We start from the raw sequence: 23,514 nt of genomic DNA on the forward strand, positions 1-23,514 counted from the left end.
CACATAGTGCTTCACAAATAACATTAAGAAGAAAACATGATTGGGAGACGACTGATCATACTGAGCCTGCTTCTTTTGGAGGTTTCTTCCTGTGAAAGGGGTTTTTTATTTTCCACTGTCACTACATGCTTGCTTAGTATAAAAAACACTTAGAATACTATGAATAGGTTCAATTATCCAGGCCCAATTCACTCTCTAATCAGCTAATTAATCCAAAACATCTGCAAAGGGTTCCTGAGCCTTTAGATAGTTGATCAGCCTCCGCTGAATTACTGAAATAATTTGACTTTTGCTGGATTTTCCAGTTGTTGCGAGTTTCACTCGCAAGTGGAGAGACACGGTTGTGGAAGCTGACCTGTGTCAGTTCATGGTCAGTCCGTTAGAGGGCGGTGTGGCGAGTTTAACTTCATGAAGTTATTTCTACAATAGAAGAAGAGCTGGCGGGAAATTGACGTCACACCAAACAGTATTTACAGATGTTTTTGCACGATGGACCGCTATGTGTTGGTTATTTACTTTTGCCAAACGTCAGACAACTTCACGGAAGATGATGCACGTAAGTTTTACTAAGAAGTCCGTCCTGCGCTTCCAAAGTTAGCTGTGCTAAGGCTGCTTAGCTAGCCAGGACAGTCGCTTCAGAGGCAAATGACGCTATTTGTTTAGCGCCACATTGTTTTCAGGTGTAGTTACAGTTTTACTGACCCTACCTAAATATCTATGGCCTGTCTCATATCATAGTAGCGAAGGGTTCTTTTAAAGTAGTTGTGTTGTTTTAGCACTTAAAGCTAACCGGATTCTTTAGTGTCATAAACAGAACAGGAATTACAAAAACACTAGATTAGTAAAGACAGTTTAGACACTGTCCTGATTTAAAATGAACTCGGAAACAATAAGACAAATGCAGACATTACCAGAGGTATGACCAAGTCACTGCTTTGCAAGTCACAAGTAAATCTCAAGTCTCGAGTCAAGTCGTAAGTCTTAATAGATTTTATCAAGTCAAGTCACAAGTCATTAAAATAATGACTCAAGTCCAAGTCATGTGACTCGAGTCCACACCTCCTGACATTACTCTAAAACCACTATACTTTATTATGGCCACACAGATTACAGCTACATGTCTTGGTGTTTGAATTGTTGAGGATGTCAATAGTTTTATTACTGTCAGGATTACATTTTGACGAAAAGCAGCACATTTATTATATCCTGAATAAAGTGCCTGCCTCATAAGAAAGTCAATAAATGTTCTTTATCTATTTTTAATATGGAATAAATCTGTTGTTTGTGAGCAAACTTTGACTGCTGTGTCCCTGTCTGCAGGTTTGGCGCAAATAAAGAATGTCTACAGCACACTTGTGGAGATGTCCATTCAGGACTCGGCCAAACCGCTTTCTGTGTTTCCAGGTGTGAGAACTTTTAACTGAGTTTTATTCACACAGCTGCTGTTTTCACACCAACTTCCTCTCACCTCTGTCTTCCTGTTTCCCAGCCTGCTCGCTGAGTGGCTGCCCGACACCTCCGAGGTGCTACTTTGCTGTTCAGGCTTGCCAGTCGGCATCACAGGTGAGAAACTGGCAGAGGTGTGGACTCGAGTCACACGACTTGGTCTCGAGTCAGACTTGAGTCATTATTTTAATGACTTCTGACCTGACTTGATAAAATCTATAAAGACTTATGACTTGACTCAGACTTGAACGTCGATGACTTGCAAATTGAATCGACTTGCATCTGTTGACTTGATGATGACTTGAGCATATTTGATATTTTAGCACAAAAGTGGCACGACATGGACGGAAATCATGAATCATTCTTGGTTCTGGGTTTGATGTTGTACCGCTAACTGCAGCAGCTCTTTGTTTAGAATCATTATTATATCAGCTTTATTTCTGGAATGTATTTATTATCATCGTCATTAAATACAAGTTTGACAGATGACTCGATTATGACTTGAAAATTCAGAGTTAAGGACTTGGACTTCCACATCATTGACTTTGAACTCGACTTGTTTGTCTTTGACTTGGACTTGACTCGAGACTTGACTGGAAAGACTTGTGACTTGCAAAGCAGTGACTTGGTCACACCTCTGGAAACTGGAAAACATTCCTGATGACTTTGGAAAATACTAGTTAGCAAAAACGTTGCTCAAAACACAAGCAGAGTTTTAGCCACACTTGAGATAATTATTTTCTTATAAATTGGTTAAAACTGAATAAAATAATCAGAAATCTAGTGAACGAACCATTGCTGTTGTACAGCTAATGTTAATCAACTTGGAACACTTTACTACGAATCTCTCTGTTTCTGTTCTTGACCACTTAAAACCCAGTATACGTGTTTTATTCTAGAAACTGCTGTGCCGTTTTGTCTGTAGATAACTCTCGAGCAGTAGCTTTAGCATTATTCATGATCAGAAGTTTGATAAACACCTGGTGTCGTTGTGGATGCATTCGTCATAGATCATGTGTACAAGCAAGATGCAGATATATTTCCTCATTCAGACCATCCGTTTGTGATTTTAATCAAGTTCTTTTAATTAACTCTGGTTTCAATCAAGTTTTGCAGCTCTGACTGGGAAGAACTGGTGACAAGTCATCACACAGCTGACTCTGAGGAGGAGGAGAGGTGTACGGCTGTTGAGGAATGTCTGACTTCACTGAAAAACCAGGAGGAAGCAGATCGAAGGGAGGAGCAGCTGTCACTCACAGAGTGAGCGCTGATTGTATTTGGCCTGTTTTTCTGTAAAGAACCATTTTCCTATAAATGTACCTTCATAATAAATAAGAAGCATTTTCTTACAAATCTCGGACTTAAATTTAACGCACACGTAAAAGTAAAACAACGAGGACAACCGGTAATCGAGGAAGAAATTATGGGATGGTTCTATGCCGATGTATTCTGAATATCTCTGTTAAACAGGCTGCTAGATGAGGCTGCAGAAGGACTTCATGTGTTGTCAGACAAGCTGCCACCTCCAGGTAGGATTGGTCAAAGCACAGCATCCACTTCCTGTTATTTAGGAGATTTTAGTTTCGCTCTAATGAATCTGTTAAAGTAGTCCAGCACATATTGTTCTGTGGTGGTTATTGAAATGTTTTCACACGTTGCACAGCTCAGCCTTCACGTTTCTCAGTGTAATGTCTCCATGTGTCAAAAGTGAGACGTTTACAGCAGCAAACATCATGTTTATACAGGTGCTGGCCAGTAAATTAGAATATCATCAAAAGGTTGAAAATATTTCAGTAATTCCATTCAAAACGTGAAACTTGTACATTATATTCATGCAATGCACACAGACCAATGTATTTCCAATGTTCATTACATTTAAATTTGATATTCATAAGTGACAACTAATGAAAACTCCAAATTTGGTATCTCAAAAAATTAGAATATTCTGAAAAGGCTGAATATAGAAGACACCTGCTGCCACTCTAATCAGCTGATTTACTCAAAACACCTGCAAAGGCCTTTAAAAGGTCCCTCAGTCTTGTTTTGAAGGCACCACAATCATGGGGAAGACTTCTGACTTAACAGCTGTCCAAAAGACAATCATTGACACCTTGCACAAGGAGGGCAAGACACAAAAGGTGATTGCTAAAGAAGCTGGCTGTTCGCAGAGCTCTGTGTCCAAGCACATTAACAGACAGGCGAAGGGACGGAAAAAATGTGGTAGAAAAAAGTGTACAAGCTCTAGGGATAACCGCACCCTGCAGAGAATTGTGACGACAAACCCATTCAAAAATGTGGGGGAGATCCACAAAGAGTGGACTGCAGCTGGAGTCAGCGCTTCAAGAACCACCACGAGGAGACTCATGAAAGACATGGGATTCAGGTGTCGCATTCCGTGTGTCAAGCCACTCTTGAACAAGAAACAGTGCAAGAAGCGTCTCGCCTGGGCCAAGGACAAAAAGGACTGGACTGATGCTGAGTGGTCCAAAGTTATGTTTTCTGATGAAAGCAAGTTCTGCATTTCCTTTGGAAATCAAGGACCCAGAGTCTGGAGGAAGAGCGGAGAAGCACAGAATCCACGTTGCATGAGGTCCAGTGTAAAGTTTCCACCGTCAGTGATGGTGTGGGGTGCCATGTCATCTGCCGGTGTTGGCCCACTCTGTTTCCTGAGGTCCAGGGTCAATGCAGCCGTCTACCAGGAAGTTTTAGAGCACTTCATGCTTCCTGCTGCTGACCAACTTTATGGGGATGCAGACTTCACCTTTCAACAGGACTTGGCACCTGCACACAGTGCCAAAACCACCAGCACCTGGTTCAAGGACCATGGTATCCCTGTCCTTGATTGGCCAGCAAACTCGCCTGACCTTAACCCCATAGAAAATCTATGGGGTATTGTGAAGCGGAGGATGCAATACGCTAGACCCAACAATGCAGAGGAGCTGAAGACGACTATCAGAGCAACCTGGGCTCTCATAACACCTGAGCAGTGCCACAGACTGATCGAGTCCATGCCACGCCGCATTACTGCAGTTATTGAGGCAAAAGGAGCCCCGACTAAGTATTGAGTGCTATACATGCACATTCTTTTCATGTTCATTCTTTTCAGTTGGCCAACATTAGAGAAACAAACATTTTTTCATTGGCCTTTAGAATATTCTAATTTTCTGAGATACCAGATTTGATGTTTTCATTGGTTGTCACCTATAAATATCAAAATTAAACGTAATAAACATCGGAAATACATTGGTCTGTGTGCATTGCATGAATATAATGTACAAGTTTCACGTTTTGAATGGAATTACTGAAATATTTTCAACCTTTTGATGATATTCTAATTTACTGGCCAGCACCTGTAAGCTGTCTATAATCGGGATGCACCGATGGATCGGCATTTGATCCCAATCGGCCGATAGCGCCCCTATCGGTTTTGATTGGAGTTTTCAAAATAGATCAAAGCAGACCGATCAGACCATTTGAGATTAGGTTACATTTCCTTTATTCCCAGATTATGTAGTTTGTAGCACTCATTATAATGTTGTAGAAAATTTCTGGCCAATCCACGTGATCGGTGATCAGCATTCTTTGATATCGGTATCGGTGATCGGCAGCAAAAAACCTGATCGGTGCATCCCTAGTCTATAATAAGGGGTTGTAAATTAAAACTATGTCTGTTTCTGCTGCAGTCACACTGAAGATAATTCCTGACCTGGTTACTTATTTTAAACGTGTCTCTGATTAAACACTGGTAGCTCACATCATCCATATAATACAGGAGTTCTCTAATGTAAGTGGTTAAAAAGTAAAGCAGCACAACAAAGTGAACTGTCCCATTCCTCCTTCCTAGGTAAAGCCTTGCTGGATGTTCTGTTTCTGGCTCCTTGTGAACAGCCCCCGCCTGTTAAAGACCTGCTGCCTCTGTTGGGAGCCCTTAAACACATGGCCTGCTGGCATTCTGCAAAAATCACCGTGGTTACAGAGCATACTGCTGGGTAAGGAGACTCTTTTCTGTTTTATGTTGTAAACAATAAATTAAAATAAAATCTTTTTATTTATTTTTTACCAAGTATTAGTTTATTTCTTTATTTGATACCCAGAAATGTTGTGCTTCTTTCTCGTGTTTGTTCTGAAGCCTTTTCATCTCATTTTGCATTGGTTGTAATGACCCACGTTCACCACTAGAGGGAGTTAGATATAAAAGTATGATCAGCTTAACGTTTAAATTTCATACAAAATCCTGCTAAATGCCCAGAAGGTCCCAGAGAATGTTCACAATGCAGCAGGTTTTTATTATTTATTTAATCATCAATGGAGGTTTAGGCGGGTCAGATGTTAACTGAAGTTCAAGGAATCATTTTCAATTCTTCAGGTGGCAGAAGGCCGCGTCCTCCCTGAGCGCGGGTCTGGTCGAGCCTGCTGACCTGCTCAGCTGCATCGACTACAGAGAAATGTGGAGAGGAGGCCTGGTCATCAGAGAGAAGAAGGTCAGATTTGGTTTATTTGAACTATCTCCACCATAAAATGTCTGATGATGTAAGTTTAGATAAGATACTGCGGTGTGTAAAATGACAACCATGTTAACATCAATAACTTTTCTTTAAAAACCTTCTGTTGGAAATGATCAGAGAAAATCACAGGTTTTACATTTGAAACTGAAAACAGGGAAAATGCAACAGAGCGTGCAGCTTCTCTGTCCTCTGAGCTAAGGCTCGTTCAGGAGCTGCTCTTGTGCGGTGACTGGCTTCGGATCTACTTCAGGGTGAGTGTGCAGCAGTGTGACAGCCTGCTGAGCAGAGCCACTCCATCAGGGCCGAGCAGATATACACTACACGAGCAGCAGCAGAAGAATACTTATCCGTCTCACATTTTCAGTCTCCCAGCACTGAACGAGATCTGTTAATGCATATGATCAGAGCGCCTGTGGCGAATGCTGCACACGCTGCTTCTTGTCTAAAGGGATCCATTCTGTAGCCTCGTAAATCACTTTTTAATTGTCTGTAATGACAAAACTTAGTGAACCCAAACCTACTGCGAGGACGTTCACCTGCTTTTTAAGTGTGTGCCGTGAGCCCACCCTCAGATCCAGTCTGCTGCTGCTCGGACTTGATGTAGTTTCAGTCTGTCAGCAGGTTTTGCTCAGAGACCTGCTGCAGGGGGACTGTCCCAAGTCGATATGTGCAAGTGTTTCCTGCACTAATGCATCATGTTGATTCTGCATCTTCTGTTTAACCTTTAAATGAATGCTAGTTGATATTATTTGTGATATGATGGCAATAACTAAAATATTTAAGATAAAGCAATCAAATATCTATTAGAAGCCTAATGCCCTAATCAAAGAGAACTCTTTGACCCAACTTTGTGATCATGCATCAGTGAGATTACGTTCCAATAGTCTAGAATGTGCTTGTTTAGTGTGGCTTCACCATTATCAGGTGCCGTGGAGACCAGGAGAAAATCGTGGAGAACAGACTTTATTTGGCACTTGAGAATTTAGCTAAATGTTCTCTGTGTTTATTTTAATAAGTTCTGACCTGTGACACCGTCCAGACACGAAAACAGAAAAGTTGCATCAGACCTAATTGATTTAGAAGAGCTGAATAACAGAAATAATTCTGAATTTCTAACTTGATTAGAGTATCAGGTTTTATTTTCATGCTTCCCTTTTCGTTCCACATGACTCCTGCAGAGCATTCAGAGCTAAAAGACAAATGTCCACACATTTTCCCTTGGGGACCAGTCTGTCTCTGCTGCTGAATGAGTTTGGAGCGCTTGCCCTCGGGTCACTGAGGGGTCTTGGGAAATATCTTTGAGCTGTCTACATTACCATGGCAGAGCTGCCTCTGCCTGGTCTGGGCATGCCCGTTTTGGCACGATTACTACCATCAAACGTTTCAGCTGAATGTTTTAATGTGCTGAAGCATGTGTGTGAATAACATGTCTGAGGTCCGATCCTCTCAGGCCCGTGCCATATTTATGTCCCAAGTGCTGTTAAATAAATGCTGTCAGATAAAAAATAATCATATTAGTAAAAATAAAAATAAACAGATGTAGAAAATCATATCCCTATAACCAAATTATTTAATTAATTAGCTGTGCGTTCTCCTGTCCTCCGACACACACACACACACACACACACACACACACACACACATGGGACTCTCAGCTGTTATTTTCGTTAAGGAGTGTGCACGTACAGCATGCGCGCCTCGTGCACGAGCCTACTATTGAAGCTGCCGTTACGCTTTTGGCCTGAGGGGGCAATCGTGAGCATAAAAATTCTAAACTCCGTAAAGTCGCTTTAAGAGCACCATAATAATATAATTGATTAAAAACGGAGGCAGCATAAAACGCTGAATAATATTTCACCACATTGAGTTGTAGCAACTCTTTATTCGTCCTTCAGGCTGATTGGTGCGTATCTATATTCATGTTAACCAGATACACGATTGCTTGGATACTAATTTTTTTCTTCAGCCCTTCCTGCTCTCTGTTTTGATGTGAGTATGCTGAGGCAAGCATCCAACTTCTCCTTCATGAAAATGACCTTTTCTGAGCAGCTGCCTTCAGAAGAAAGTCTGCTCCAGCTGTCAGCTGGTAAAAGGTTCCCAGCTGGGGAGGTGGAACAAAGAAGCACTCCCGAACGAGTACAAGCTCGTCTTAAAATGAGACCCTTATCATTGTCATGTAATGCAGCTAATTTTTGTGTACTTATCTATTAAGTACCTGCATTTATACACCCATGGGACAGCAGCATAGCAGGATTATTTTCCATCTAACAGAAGATATCAGACAGTTTATTGTTGCCTGCTACAGAAAGTTCAAAGATGGGCAACTATGTTTTTGTGTTCATGCTCGTCTCTTAGTACATTGTCCCTTGAGCCACTAGAGCAGGGGTGTCAAACTCAAACTCACACGGGGCCGAAATGAGACTCTGGGATAGAGTCGAGGGCCAAACTTAATATTTTTTGAAAAAGTGACGGCAAATTTGCACATTTTATTTATCAACATGTATGCAATTTTGAACCTTTAAATTTGGAAACAAACTTGTGTCTGCATTAACACTGAATGTGGAATAACCAAATTACACACGAGCAAGTCCGTTTTAAATAAAAGGCATCAGTGGTATTCATTACTTGTGGTATATTCAGCATTTTTAAAATCTATTCAGGATTTATGTTTTCTTGTTTGTTCATTTTTCTTATTTTTTATTCTCCTTTTTTTCTCCTGTAATAAGTGTCATCGCTGCTGTGACATCTAGCTTTCCCCACTGAGGAACAATAAAGGGATTTTCTATTCTATTCATCTATCTGCAGCCTTTCCACTTCCTGTTTACTGTAGGTTAAATCTTTTCTCACGGGCCAACAACAAAATAAAATATAATTTTATCTTAAATGAAAATGCAACATCTCACCTGTTAACTTTCATGTTTTGGAGCAGAAAAAGAGCATAAAACCAACATATTTAAAGCTCAGTTTGCTCCACTGGTTTACTGTGATGCTCACCTGTTCCAGCCAGATACCTGCATCATGGGATTGATCTGAGCTGAGGAGGAGACTCCTGTTGTTTTGTTCATCTTCATCATAATATTGACAACATTAGATGACAACAGGTGCTCACATAGGTTTGTGCTGATGAACATGTCTGAGCAGCTTGACCACGTTGTTGTGTGTCGGGGAGGAAACACGACAGCAGCCAAAGAGTCATGCTGGTTTGAGCGCGTCGCTGCTCGCTGGAGTTACATCAGCTCTGTCCGGACGTTAGTTGGAAAACTTCCTCTTTAAGTCGTGAACACATTACTGAGCGGCTAGAATCTCCGTTTCTGGGCTTCAATGTCAGAAAACAGCTGAGTGAACTCGGCGCTGAGTGAGAGGAGTGTAGTTTGTCCGAGACAGCGGGGCTGCAGACGCCCAACTACCCCTGACTGCCTCGGGCTGGAAAAAACCAAGGAGGGGGCGCGTCGCCTCCGCGCTGACGCCGCAAAACATCATGGGAGTTGAAGTCTTTGCGGTAAAATTGGCCAGCGGGCCAGTTTTAATATATTTTTGATATTTATCTCGCGGGCCACATAAAAATGCTCCGCGGGCCGCATCTGGCCCGCGGGCCTTGAGTCTGACATATGTGGTGTAGATGGACTTTAAGATCTCTTTCTTTGATCTACTAACACCATTTAAGGGTTAAACCAAATAGCCATTAAGTCAACCCTGTTTTTTTGGCATCATAGCTAACGCCACACATGTATTTTGATGAAACTCACAAAAAAGGATGCACAGCCACGACTAAGCCATCCGCATTCAAGATGTCGGTTATTGCGACAAAAAGTCCCAAGTTGCTAAGAAAATGTTATTTTCAAGGTTTGGCCAGCATGCATTTACTTCATTCTGCAGAGAGCGAGACTGGATGTTTTCTAACTCGTGTTTCTCTCTGTGGGTGTGTGTCAGTGTGCATCAGAGCTCCGGTTTGATGGCTTTTCTCTGCGTGCTCATCCGCAATCAGAACCAAGTCCCTTGCAGGCTCTGTACACCACCGCAGATCACACACTAAACTCTGAGGTAAGGCTCCCTCACACCAGACGTTCTGTACTGCTAAACCCTTTGTTGGGTTTAACCACTAACACCAACGTCAATTTGGGGTAATTGAACGCACTGACTTGAGGCTGTGGCTGCATAATGAAGCTTTAATCAGAATTAGTCGCTATTTTGTTTTTATCTGTAGGGTCTAACACCTTTTCCCTTTAGTTCTCACTGATAGAGATTTGTACCCCAAATGGTAAACGGAGTCTTCTGCCACAGTGCTGTAGGGTCTGCACTTAATCCAAGGATTGTCTGTGTGGATGGCTTGAAATGAAGCAATCTTTGGGATTGTTTAGCTTCAAAACCAGGTTATAATAGAGGTAATCTCAATGGGATGTTTTGATTGATGGGATGAGTAGAGAGTAGCTGAGGGTTTTTTGTGTTTCTTTAACCTCAGTTGCCCTCATTTTACCTCCCATCTGTTCAATAAAATGAGGTTTATGCAGGTTCATCTCCTGTTGGTCCTTTAATCAAACCTGAGACCATCCATTAAATCAGTAGGGCTAACTAAATAATCTTTAGTGTAAATTAGGGATGAGCGAGTACACCACTATCTGTATCTGTATCTGTATCTGTTCAACCAACTAAATTATCTGTATCTGTATCTGTACTCGGAATGGGCGTGGCATAACCCGGAAGTGGGCGTGGTTTACATCAATATATTATTTTAAGTCTGAAATTGATATGGATTGATCAGAAGTTGTTATGTGTATTGTTTATTTGAAAACTATTTACAGAGCAGCCTCAGAATTGAGATTAAATATTTTTGATCACAATAGTAAAGGAACTATTACAGAACAAGTGTTTCAATAAAATCAGAACATTAATATTTGAGTGCATGGATTAATACATCTGGACTCATGCAGTAGGAACTAGGAAATATGAAATGCTAGAACCAGACACAACTTTATATATATATTTTTTTTTAATTTTAATTTGATTAAACAGATTTTTTTCTTAACATTCTTGGTATTTTCCCACACAAAGTTAAACAAAACAATGTTGATTTGTGTGAGTGAGTGAGTGAGTGAGAGAGATTTCAAAAAAATAAAAAAAAAACCAGACCGGAGCGGAGGTAGTGACTCAGCACGTCAGCTCCGCCTTGTCAAACTCACCATGTAAGTTACGAAAAAAGTCACTTTAAATATTCAACCGAAAAAGAGGCGAGCTGAAGAAAACCTAGGGAAAACTGAAGAAACGTGAGAAACAGTGAAGCAATCACAGCGATATCCGTTACTGTCTGTGTGTGTGCGTGGATGAACAGGACGGACTGCGCTCCCGGCCGGCTGCAGAGTTTTGTGTGTGGGGAGGGGCGGGCGCTCTATGTGACTGGCCAATCACAGAGCGTGAAGACAGTCAGTTACCCAATGAAGATTTTCCTTCAGCACGATTACAGATATTGACCCGTTTTACTCGTTTCATGCTCGTATTCGTCAAAAATGCTTTATCCGTACCGGATATTCGTCAACGAGTATCCGGCTCATCCCTAGTGTAAATGTTAAACTGGCCAGAACAACTTTTATAGTGTTCAGGTTGAGCGTTACAGTGGCTAAATTTACACAACCCTAACCATCCAAAAATATATTTTTAAGTAATTTATTTGACTCTTTAAAGCTTGACATGTGACTATTGGAAACTTTTTTTTCCTAAAAAGATTGATCTATTTATTGGCAATATCAAGAAAGCAATTGTATAACTATTGAAAGCATTGAATGAGGAAAATAAATAAATACATGTTTATTCTGATTGTACATTTCCTTTTAAAACATTATTACACTTACAGATGAAGGAAAAAAAACAGTATTAAACAGTATTAATTAAAGATGATTGGCACTTACCTCCTGCAGTGCTTAGACGTTCCACAAGGAGGCAGACGACTTAAACAGAGTTCAATGGAGAAGAAGTTTGAAGAATGTACTAATCCTATTATAGAGCTAAAAGGTCTAAAATGTAGGTACAGCTAGTATTTCTGGGTACCATAATGTTGGCCAATGAGTTTAATGAAACAAAAGAGAAACTGAAAATGAGTAAAACTCCAAACATCCACAGTCGTACTCACGCATGGTGATTTAATTTTGTATGATTTCCCCTTTTAGAAACATTTAAGTTAGCTACCGGGTCATACTGGTGCAGGCACATGTTTGAACCTACAGCCCTGTGAGTTTGGTACAAATGTATAAAACAGAAATGTAAAAAGCACAAGAAAATAATTTTGCCAGGCTTTATATTGCAACTTTATATTATTTATTTTTTATGCTCATCCACAACATACACTTGTTAGAATATCATATAGCCAAAAAAATAAATAAAAATCAAAGTACAAAAGGTATGCACAAGTTTTCTGTACTGGAAATGGACTTAAACCACCTTAGTGTCATGCCCCATCCTAAATAATCACAGTAACTTCAGAAATAAAACCAGGTTCCATTGCTGCCTCTGATTTTCCAGTTCTTTTTGTAATTTCTAACACTTCTGACATAATTCTTTCAACTTATTAAAAAGGAAAGAAGAACAAATAATAAAGAAATCAAGTAAATAAAAATATCCTTAATTCAGTTTAGTCATATAGAGCCAAATCACAAGAGTTGTCTCGAGGCACTTCACAAAATAAAACATTCCAGATGAGTTCAGTTCATTATGCCAATTGGATTACAGTTTCCTATATAAGGAACCAGCTGACTGCATCAAGTCACTGACTAGTGTCAAAGTCTTCACAGCAATCCTCATACTAAGCAAGCATGTTGCGACAGTGGAGAGGAAAACTCCCTTTTAACAAGAAGACACCTCCAGAGGATCCTGGCTCAGTATAAGCAGCCATCCTCCATGACTCACTGGGGATCGAGAAGACAGAGCACACACACACACACACACACACACACACACACACACACACACACACACACACACACACACACACACACACACACACACACACACACACACACACAATTAGTTTTCCTATAGCTGTATACATTGTGAGATATTCTATTTAGTAAGATATAAACTTACTGCATCTTGTCTTTATCTGAGGGAATTTATAATTAATTCAACAGATGAACTAGTAGTAGCACATTTTATGTTGAAGAAAGTAAAATGTTAATATTAGGAGAGGGAGAATGTTTAGTGGTTGGCAACAGTGTGCCGCCCACCAGGAGGCCATCACAGCTCAGCAGAACGCCAGTGTAGCTTCTTCTGGGGAGAAAAACACTTAAGCCGGGCGTACACTGTGCGACTTTTTCACTTTTTTGAGCCGATTTTCCACTCGTGCGAGAATACACAAGATCGGGGCGCGTTTTGCGCTGAGTGTCGTGTAGTGTACAGGGGGTTACGAGAGGCGATTAACACCAGGTGGCCAGCTACCGATCAGCAATCGTGAGCTCGCACGGACTTCTGGGGTGTTTGATGTTTTGCTCGTTCCTCGTGAGGGTTGAAGCGGCGCAGCGAGCGACTGTGACCCAAAAAGTACCAGAACCGCTCACGGCGCATGCGTAATCATGCGTCAACACAGCTCACCCGCTATTTCCCTAATGACACACGTTGTTCATTTTTATTTCTACACATCTTTTACACACAATGACAAAGATTGTCAAGAAAGCGTGTTTGTCATGTTCATGTCAAATTAAACTGGTCACAAAACACAGATTTACTTTCTTTATTTCGTTTTCCTCATCCAACCCCCATAAATCCCTGTGTGTCCTCCTGCAGCACTCCCGAAGGACAACAGGCAACACAAGACAAAAGTCTGACGTGTTGTGTAAAAACTGCTATTTTTAGCATATTTTAGGTCCGACGTGTTTCTACCAGACGTACAGTGTGAGCAGTCAGGTCGCATCTGAGAACTGGGTCGTACAGTGTGAGCACATGACTCGTGAGACCTGCTCTGCGAGGAAGTCGTACAGTTTGAGCTGAAGCTGAGTGCTACGAGTGAAAAAGTCACACAGTGTCCGCCCAGCTTTAGAGGGAACATTTGACAGCTGAATTAACAGGAAATAATGCAATTAGAGAGTAGTGGTTGAAGAAAGGAGCAGAGTGTGGAAAGTGGTCAGTGTGTCCTCCAGCAGTCTTAAGGCTATAGCAGCATAACTACAGAGATAACTCAGGATAACCTAGCCTTTTAGCAGGAGGAATGTGGGGGGCAAGGAGAAACGTCTTTACCGACTGTATTCTCTACTGTACACTCCACCTCCCTCTATTCCCCCACTCATCCACACCTGGGCTCTCATCAGAATTTAACCATAGGCCCTATCAAAAAAAATGTAAGCTTAGTTTTAAAAGTAGACAAAATGTCAGCCTCATGGACTAAAGCTGGGAGTTTGTTCCACAAGAAAGGAGCCTGATGACAAAAAGATCTGCCTCCCATCATATTTGTAGATATTCCAGGAACCACCAGTAAACCTGCAGTCTGAGAGCAAAGTGTTCTGTTAGGAACATATGGAACAATCAGATCATTGATGTGTGATGGCGCTTGATTATTAAGAGCTTTATATGTGAGAAGGAGGATCTTAAAATCTATTCTTAATTTATCAGCGAGCCAGTATAATGAAGTTAAAACAGAAGAGATCTCCGTTTTTATTCTCATGAGAACCCAAGCTGCAGCATTTTGGATTAGCTGAAGAGTTTTATCCACATTCAACATTAGCAAACTATTTGAAGTCTGTAGCACCAACTAAGAGGTTAACAGTATACCATTTTACTCAGCTTTATCTGGTTTCAGCGGTGAGACAATGTCTACCCAGTTTTTCACTGATCACCTTAACCTAATCTTCCCACTTAGGAACCTCTGTCCTCAACCATATTCTAGTGGTGGCTTATTTTTTTTCTTTCCACCAACATGAACATATACAGGTCCTTCTAAAAAAATTAGCATATTGTGATAATAAAGTTCATTATTTTCTGTAATGTACTGATAAACATTAGACTTTCATATATATTAGATTCATTACACACAACTGAAGTAGTTCAAGCCTTTTATTGTTTCTAATATTGATGATTTTGGCATACAGCTCATGAAAACCCAAAATTCCTATCTAAAAAAATTAGCATATTTCATCCGACCAATAAAAGAAAAGTGTTTTTAATACAAAAAAAGTCAACCATCAAATAATTATGTTCAGTTTTGCACTCAATACTTGGTCGAGAATCCTTTTGCAGAAATGACTGCTTCAATGCGGCGTGGCATGGAGGCAATCAGCCTGTGGCACTGCTGAGGTGTTATGGAGGCCCAGGATGCTTCGATAGCGACCTTAAGCTCATCCAGAGTGTTGGGTCTTGCGTCTCTCAACTTTCTCTTCACAATATCCCACAGATTCTCTACGGGGTTCAGGTCAGGAGAGCTGGCAGGCCAGTTGAGCACAGTAATACCATGGTCAGTAAACCATTTAGCAGTGGTTTTGGCACTGTGAGCAGGTGCCAGGTCGTACTGAAAAATGAAATCTTGAAGTGCTCAGAAATCTCCTGATAGCTAGCTGCATTGACCCTGCCCTTGATAAAACACAGTGGACCAACACCAGCAGCTGACATGGCACCCCAGACCATCACTGACTGTGGGTACTTGACACTGGACTTCAGGCATTTTGACATTTCCCTCTGCCCAGTCTTCCTCCAGACTCTGGCACCTTGATTTCTGAATGACATGCAAAATTTGCTTTCATCCGAAAAAAGTACTTTGGACCACTGAGCAACAGTCCAGTGCTGCTTCTCTGTAGACCAGGTCAGGCGCTTCTGCCGCTGTTTCTGGTTCAAAAGTGGCTTGACCTGCGGAATGCGGCACCTGTAGCCCATTTCCTGCACACGCCTGTACACGGTGGCTCTGGATGTTTCTACTCCAGACTCAGTCCACTACTTCCGCAGGTCCCCCAAGGTCTGGAATCGGTCCTTCTCCACAATCTTCCTCAGGGCCCGGTCACCTCTTCTCGTTGTGCAACGTTTTCTGCCACACTTTTTCCTTCCCACAGACTTCCCACTGAGGTGCCTTGATACAGCACTCTGGGAACAGCCTGTTCATTCAGAAATTTCTTTCTGTGTCTTACCCTCTTGCTTGAGGGTGTCAATGATGGCCTTCTGGACAGCAGTCAGGTCAGCAGTCTTACCCATGATTGCAGTTTTGAGTAATGAACCAGGCTGGAAGTTTTTAAAAGCCTCAGGAATCTTTTGCAGGTGTTTAGAGTTAATTAGTTGATTCAGATTATTAGGTTAATAGCTCGTTTAGAGAACATTTTCATGATATGCAAATTTTTAGAGATCGAAATTTTGGGTTTTCATGAGCTGTATGCCAAAATCATCAATATTAGAAACAATAAAAGGCTTGAACTACTTCAGTTGTGTGTAATGAATCTAATATATATGAAAGTCTAATGTTTATCAGTGCATTACAGACAATAATGAACTTTATCACAATATGCACATTTTTTTAGAAGCACCTGTATTTGTCTCCTGAACTCTTTAATATTTTGTTCCCTCTTCTTATGTACAGGAAATTTAATGCAAACGGAACTTCCACCTTCAGAATCTTCTCCATACAATTCTTCAGATCCTGCCAATATGATTCAGTGTAGCTGCCTTCACAAAAGAAATAGAAGTGATTGGCTCTGTCTAATCGATTATTTTAATGTTTTGTGTACAGCATTGTTTTTGCCTGTCATTTAACAGGTTTATTAAATGACCTATTGTGGTTCAGTAATGGCTTTTCTTATGTAGATTATTAAGCACAGAATTAAAACCTCACAGGAGGATTTACAGGCTCATGTGTGCTGCACAATAACACACACAGACGGTCTTCACTCAGATTAATGAGATGAGCAACAAACACAGTTTGTTGGACTTCTGACATTAAAGGCATGAAAGGAATTATCGCTCTTTAGACATTAATAACCATAATACTGAATTTTAAATTGCCCCACGTGTATAGTTTATCTTTTTTATTGTCTGCGTTATGTGTTTGTGCTCTCTCTCTGTGCGTGAGCCTGAATGCATGCTCATTAATGAGTTAAAACTGCTCTGTCATTCAGGTGTGTGTTTGTGTTTCGACTCATTTGCTTGTCCACGGAGAACGAGACGGGAACTGTGTGTGATCTCATCAGACTCCTGTACAGAGAAGCAGATGGCAATGATTGTTTTGGCATAAAATGAAGGAAAAAAACAACAACACACTGACGACAACCAACTATCACATCTCAACACCTGCTGGGATAAATGACTGCAGATAACTTTTGTTTTAAAAAAGCACCAGAGAAACCTCAAACACCTAAAAGAACATGTAAATCAGTCCATCTATCCATCAATCATCTTCTGCTTATCCGGAGTCAGGTCGCTAGGCCAGCAGCCCTTAGAAAACCTGGCTTTCCTCTCCCAGCCACTTAAGCCTGGTTTATGCTTCTCCGTCAGCTCCGCAAGGGACAGACACGCACGGATTGACGGAAGCGTTTTGCTCTTTTACTTCTCTGTCTCCTGGGGAGTGTTGCAAAGCAATTGCCCGGCAGCACAACAGAGGGCGTAGCGCTGTTCTGTGGCATCCTGCCATGTATCGGTCCAAGATAGTGTGTTTATATATGTGTTTTTTGTGTATATAAGAGACTTTTAACACGGACATATTTCTCTCATGCGCTCCCCACCTCTAAACCCAGGTTTCCTGTCATTTCCGTCCACAAATAAAACGCTTGCTGCGCATCTTTTCATTCCTCCAGTCATGGGAGGATGAAACGTTCATATTTTTAGAGTTTTTTCGCGAGGTATTCTTCAAGCTTCTCCGTGTCTGCCACTAGTTATCCTCGGCTCTCTTTGCAATGGCGGCGCTGTAAACAACAGAGGCGTCCTGACCAATCACAAGCTTGCGTAATCCGTCTCGTTCGACGGATGTTTAAAAAAGTGGGCTCGACTCCGTACGTACTTGCGTGCCTGCCGGAGCCCTACGCAAGGACGTTGCGTGTCTCCGCACTGACGTAGACGGAGAAGCATAAATCAGGCTTTAGGCCAACACTGCCAGGAGAAATCCTAAGGTGTTCCCTGGCCAGCTGAGATACATAGATCCTTCAGTGTGTCCTGGGTCTACCTTTAGGTCTCCTCCCATTTGGATGTGTCTTAAAAACTTCAACATGGAGGCATCCTAACCAGCGGAGATGGGGAATTGTGGCATCAACACGTCCTCTTCATGCCGTGTTTTTCTTCAGTTCAGCAACTAAACCAGGTGATTTTCATCAGCACAGTGAATGCACCTTGTTCAGTTGCTGAGCAGAACAAAATCACGGCATGGAGTTGACTTGTTGATGGCATAATTCCCATCCCTGCTAACCAGATGCTCGAGCCACCTCAACTGGGTCCTCTTGATGTGGAGGTGCAGCGGGTCTACTCCAAGCCACTCCCGGATGACCAAGCTTCTCATCTTATCTCAAAAGGAGTGCCAGCAACCCTGCAGAGAAAACTCGTTCTTTTGGTCACCACCCAATAGGGCTGCAACGATTCGTCGATGTTGTCGACAAATATCGACAATAGAAATAGTCGACAATGAATTTCGTTGTTGACGTTGTCGCCAGACGTGTTTTTTCCGACCGAGTGAGGCATTTCACTTCATTACAATCTCTGCCGAGAGTTGCACATGCGCAATAGCTTCTCTGCTGAGCGCCAACTGACAGAAATGGCAGCGTCCAACACAGCAGCAATGCGTACCAAAACATCAAAAGTTTGGGAGCATTCTAGCCTGGATTTGGCGAATAAAAAGATTACCTGCATTATTTGCAAAGCAGTCCATGTGTATCACGGCAGCACCTCGGTGATGCATGAACACTTAACGAGAAAGCACGTCGGATATTTGTATGAAACGGAGTCTGATTCACCTCAGTAAGATTTAAATAACACAAAAGCCGATACGGTTTCTTTTGGATGTACGTTTTTAAACGTATTTTCACTTTTCAAAAAGAGAGATTTAATGTTACGCCCGACTGTGCCTGACAAAAGTATTTTAATTTTATTTTTGCATTTATGTCTATTCTGACTGGGCACTGTGCGTAATTGGTGTTAGACAGGGCATTTTATTTACTTTTAGTATGAATTGGCCTATCAGCAGCAAAGTTCAATAAAATATGCATTTTCCATTTAAGTACCCATCTTTCTCGTGTTTATTATAATTATTCACATAATTAAAGCAATCTTTAAACTTAAGAAATTTTTCTTAATTATCCGATTAGTCGACTAATCGTTTCAATAGTCGGTGACTAATCGACTATTAAAATAGTCGTTGTAGCCCTACTACCCAATGCTCGTGACCATATATGGGTGTGGGAACGTAGACTGATCCACCTTCCAATGCATTTTCAGCAGATGGTGATTTTTAATTTTTTATTATTTCTTTTTTATAGAGAAGAATGAACAGTTTCAAGACATGATGACACTAAAAACATTCTTATTACAAATCACATGCATGCAGTCATACAATAAGTTTGTAAATGGTAAATTGCCTGTATTTGATAAAGCACTTTCTAGAGTCCTGGGACCCTCCAAGGCGCTTTACAACACAATCAGTAATTCACCCATTCTCACACACATTCAGGTGAACAGCGTTTACTCAAAACATTTAATATACAGGTACATTTACTTTTTCTATTTTCCTAAATAAATTATCTCAGAGAGATGTGAACAGCGTTTACTCAAAACATTTAATATACAGGTACATTTACTTTTTCTATTTTCCTAAATAAATTCTCTCAGAGAGAGAGAGAGAGAGAGAGAGAGAGAGAGAGAGAGAGAGAGAGAGAGAGAGAGAGAGAGAGAGAGAGAGAGAGAGAGAGAGAGAGAGAGAGAGAGAGAGAGAGAGAGAGAGAGAGAGAGAGAGAGAGAGAGAGAGAGAGAGAGAGAGAGAGAGAGAGAGAGAGAGAGAGAGAGAGAGAGAGAGAGAGAGAGAGAGAGAGAGAGAGAGAGAGAGAGAGAGGAGAGAGAGAAGAGAGAGAGAGAGAGAGAGAGAGAGAGAGAGAGAGAGAGAGAGAGAGAGAGAGAGAGAGAGAGAGAGAGAGAGAGAGAGAGAGAGAGAGAGAGAGAGAGAGAGAGAGAGAGAGAGAGAGAGAGAGAGAGAGAGAGAGGAGAGAGAGAGAGAGAGAGAGAGAGAGAGAGTTTTGTTGATTCTCCTTTCTTGTGTGTTCTGTTCTGGTTTTGCAGGTCTTCCATTACTACGCTCCGCTTTTAGACTTGGTCCAGCTGGTTGATCTGTCAGACCTGCCCAGCTTTCTGATGTCCAGCTCTCAGTTTGAGCTGTATCCTCATCCAGTGTTTTTGCTTAAAATGGAGAACTTACTCTATCTTGAAGTCATGTTAACACTTCAAACACCATCTTTTATTTTAATAGTTTTGTTTAAACATTTGTTATAATCAGGACTTGAATCAAGGTAAGGGTTTACACGTTTCAGCTTCATTCACAAGATCTAAGTCCTAATAAAATTCCTCATGTTGTTTTTTAAGATTTGACCACATGTTGTGCATCCCATCAATGAATTCTAATACTTTTATTAGAACAGCCATTATCTTTCATTTTTGTGTATTTAAGAAAAACCAAAAGCTCAAAGGACCTATTTTAGTTTAAGGTCTTGAAATGTTCCAGATGATTCTATTTTAAACCTTCGATAAAAACAAATGATTTTCATCAGCCTGAATTTAGAAGCGAAAACAAAATGCTTTGTTTAATAAAACTCCTCCCACGCCCGCTCCAACAAAAAGTGCCTACAACGGCGTCTTGGGTGAGTTAGCTACTTTTTAGGTTATAGTAGTCCAGTGGTAAACTCATTTTTACCATGTGCTGATGTGGGTTCGGCTCTCGGTGGTGTCGTCACTAATTTATTTAGCCAGCTGAAGCACATTTCATGTTTTTGTATTTTTAGTTTTATTGATTATTTTCTGCAAAATATTTTGTGTCTCTAAAGATCTTTGAATTTGGTCATTTCCAAGCAGCTTTTTAGCTGATTTCTCTGCTCACCGCTACGGCTAGGAACCTCAGGGTATCTCACGATACGATGCGATTCGTGTTGCATGTCTCGTGGTACGATATCACAAATGTTTTAGTTCATTCTCATGATGAGCGCCCCCTAATGGAAATCTGTGGTAGTGGTTAAAAAACTGAAATGGGGAAAGCGCATACTGGTACACGTTCGTGAGTATAAATATCACAATAGTTTGCCAAGTCTGTATTTTGTCCCACCCTTACTCCCCTTACATGGTCTCACACTGGCTTAATAAACAAACAATGCAAAAAAAACACCTTATTAAATGATGAATGACCTGCGCCTGTATAGCTAGCGCCTTTCAGAGTCAGAGGACTCCAAAGTGCTTTACACTACAGTGATCATTAATCCATTCTCACACACATTCATACCCTGGTAGTGATGAGCTATTTTGTAGCCACAGCTGCCCTGGGGCACACCGACGGAGGTGAGGCTGCCGAGCAGGCGCCACCTGTCCCTCCGACCACCCGCAGCAGGCAAGGTGGGGTTAAGTCTCTTGCCCAAGGACACAACAACAGAATTCTCTGTCCGTATATTAGTATACGGATTATATGTATTAGTATATTCTCTGTCTGTTTATTAGTCCTTATATTTTGTGGATTATGGACTACAGAGGAAAGTGAGCAGTTATGCTATAATCTGGCTCATTTACAGTCTGTACAAAGGTATGTTTTTGTTCATTAATGTTCACTGTCCTAAATAAATAAATAAAATAAAGATTTTAAACAGTGTACCACTAAAAGATTGAAAAAAAAAAAGAAGAAAAAAGTTACGTCTGAGACCGGGATGGGAACCTACACACAGCACTAGACTACCAAGTCTGTTACATGACACTAGTCACCTAAGCCACGTAGCCTGAGCTGGCCAGGGGAGACAGGTTTCAGACCAGAGGCTAGCTTCTGGGGAGGAGCAAGGCCTGACGTACAACTTATGCATTAAAAAAGTTAATGCAGGCTGTTTCAGAGATTTCAAAATAAAATAAAAACTTTGCAGCTGAGACAGGAAAAAGCACGAATGCTGCTAAAAACAGGTTTGAGGGTATTATTCATGACGAAACAGCAATATTTAGCTAAAAAGTGTATTTTTCCATCATATGGCCCCTTTAAAGTAATTTGTACACTTTTTGTTTAATGTTTCGTGTGAGCTCACTGACTTGTTATAATAATTCACTGAAACAGAATTAGACATGTGCACATACATGATATGATATTGTTCCTTTACAATTAACAAAAGAGACCTGTCTGGGAAGTCCAACAAGGCTAAACTTCTCTTGGACCAGCTGAGGTCGCTGCGTGGAAAGGTACAGCTCACTGTTGTGCTCTTACACACTTCATACACCCCCGGTAAGTGTGAATAAATGAAATGAGGCTTTTTCATGCGTCTTCAGGTTGGAGCTTTGTTCAGCCTGTCCTGTATAGTCACTCCCATCGCCCAGCCTGCATGCAGCCAACTAAGCTCCCAACGCTGGAAAGAGACTTTGTCCAGGAGACCAAAGTCCATTCTTGGTTTGTCTTTTCAGGCTTTTGCCCTTGTGAAGCAACAGAGATGTGACACATCAACAAATACACTGAATGATGCATTTTGTTGAGAATGAATAAAAAACAGTAAAATGTGACAGATGATTATAAACTTTTGTTTTAGGTATGTTGTACGTTTAAATGTCCAAATTTAACAAATAGGAATGAATGAGAAGCTTCCCGACAGCGGTGGATAATTTCATCAATGATGAGAAAGTTCTCCACCAGAGGCGTTCTTTATGAAATTTCCCACTTTGCTGCCTTTTCCTGTAGTGCCAGATGTCGATGTGAAAGGTGAGAGTGCAGTCTACTTCCTGTTGGTCCAGGGCTCTGATGATGCCGGTTCTGAAGCCTGCAGGGTCAGGATGATGCACTCTTACGGTCAACTTAATGGAGCAGCTGCTATGGCAACCGTCTCTGACTTGCTGAGCAAGAAGCCTCTCTCATCAGGTATTTTTGTGTTTATCTCTGCTGTCTTGCTGGTGTAGGGGCTGTTGTTTTCCTTCACAGCCTGATTTTGGGTGGAACATTGGCGATAGCTGTCTGCACTTGCTTTTATGTTTGATTTGTGATCAACTTAAATAGGATTTAGTAGTCCCTGTTTGCAAAACTACTAAAGATGGGTCCCAGGGGTGTTGAGGCAAAAAAAGACTGCGCCGGTTTAATTCAGTTTCACCACAATGAGCTAACGGTCCACGCTTACGTAACACCTTTTTAACCATATCTAATTCTCCAGTGCTCTTTAAAACGTGTTCCTCGTTCAGTCATTCACTCACACTTTCTATTATATAATTGAGCTCTACATTTGCAGCACTTATCCTCTCTAGAAACGCTCTCACTCACACAATTAAAGGGTTTGGTGTCTTGCCCGATGACACTTCAGCATGTGGCAGGGCTGATAATCGAACTCTCCATCCTGCAGCTGACCACTCCAAGCTGATTTCACATGCACACGTCAGCTCTTCTTAAACTACATTCAGCCTCTCGGTTCCTCTACCTTAGGTC

General features: G+C 41.2%; 1 protein-coding gene across 1 annotated transcript in view; it reads left to right on the forward strand.

Annotated features, from left to right (window-relative positions):
- The first annotated feature begins 401 nt into the window (after positions 1-401).
- mtbp (MDM2 binding protein) overlaps positions 402-23,514 on the forward strand; it is a 54,675-nt gene continuing 31,562 nt past the window's right edge. Inside the window, exons 1-12 of the mRNA XM_015949073.3 lie at positions 402-556; positions 1,321-1,404; positions 1,490-1,563; positions 2,555-2,706; positions 2,917-2,975; positions 5,291-5,435; positions 5,813-5,927; positions 9,882-9,992; positions 20,157-20,251; positions 22,226-22,292; positions 22,380-22,497; positions 22,783-22,959. Of these exons, the coding sequence (XP_015804559.3) occupies positions 490-556; positions 1,321-1,404; positions 1,490-1,563; positions 2,555-2,706; positions 2,917-2,975; positions 5,291-5,435; positions 5,813-5,927; positions 9,882-9,992; positions 20,157-20,251; positions 22,226-22,292; positions 22,380-22,497; positions 22,783-22,959 (1,264 nt within the window). The 5' untranslated portion in view covers positions 402-489. The remainder of the gene's footprint in view (positions 557-1,320; positions 1,405-1,489; positions 1,564-2,554; positions 2,707-2,916; positions 2,976-5,290; positions 5,436-5,812; positions 5,928-9,881; positions 9,993-20,156; positions 20,252-22,225; positions 22,293-22,379; positions 22,498-22,782; positions 22,960-23,514) is intronic.

The sequence above is a fragment of the Nothobranchius furzeri genome, chromosome 5 (genome assembly GCF_043380555.1).
Source record: "Nothobranchius furzeri strain GRZ-AD chromosome 5, NfurGRZ-RIMD1, whole genome shotgun sequence".
Lineage (NCBI taxonomy): Eukaryota > Metazoa > Chordata > Actinopteri > Cyprinodontiformes > Nothobranchiidae > Nothobranchius > Nothobranchius furzeri.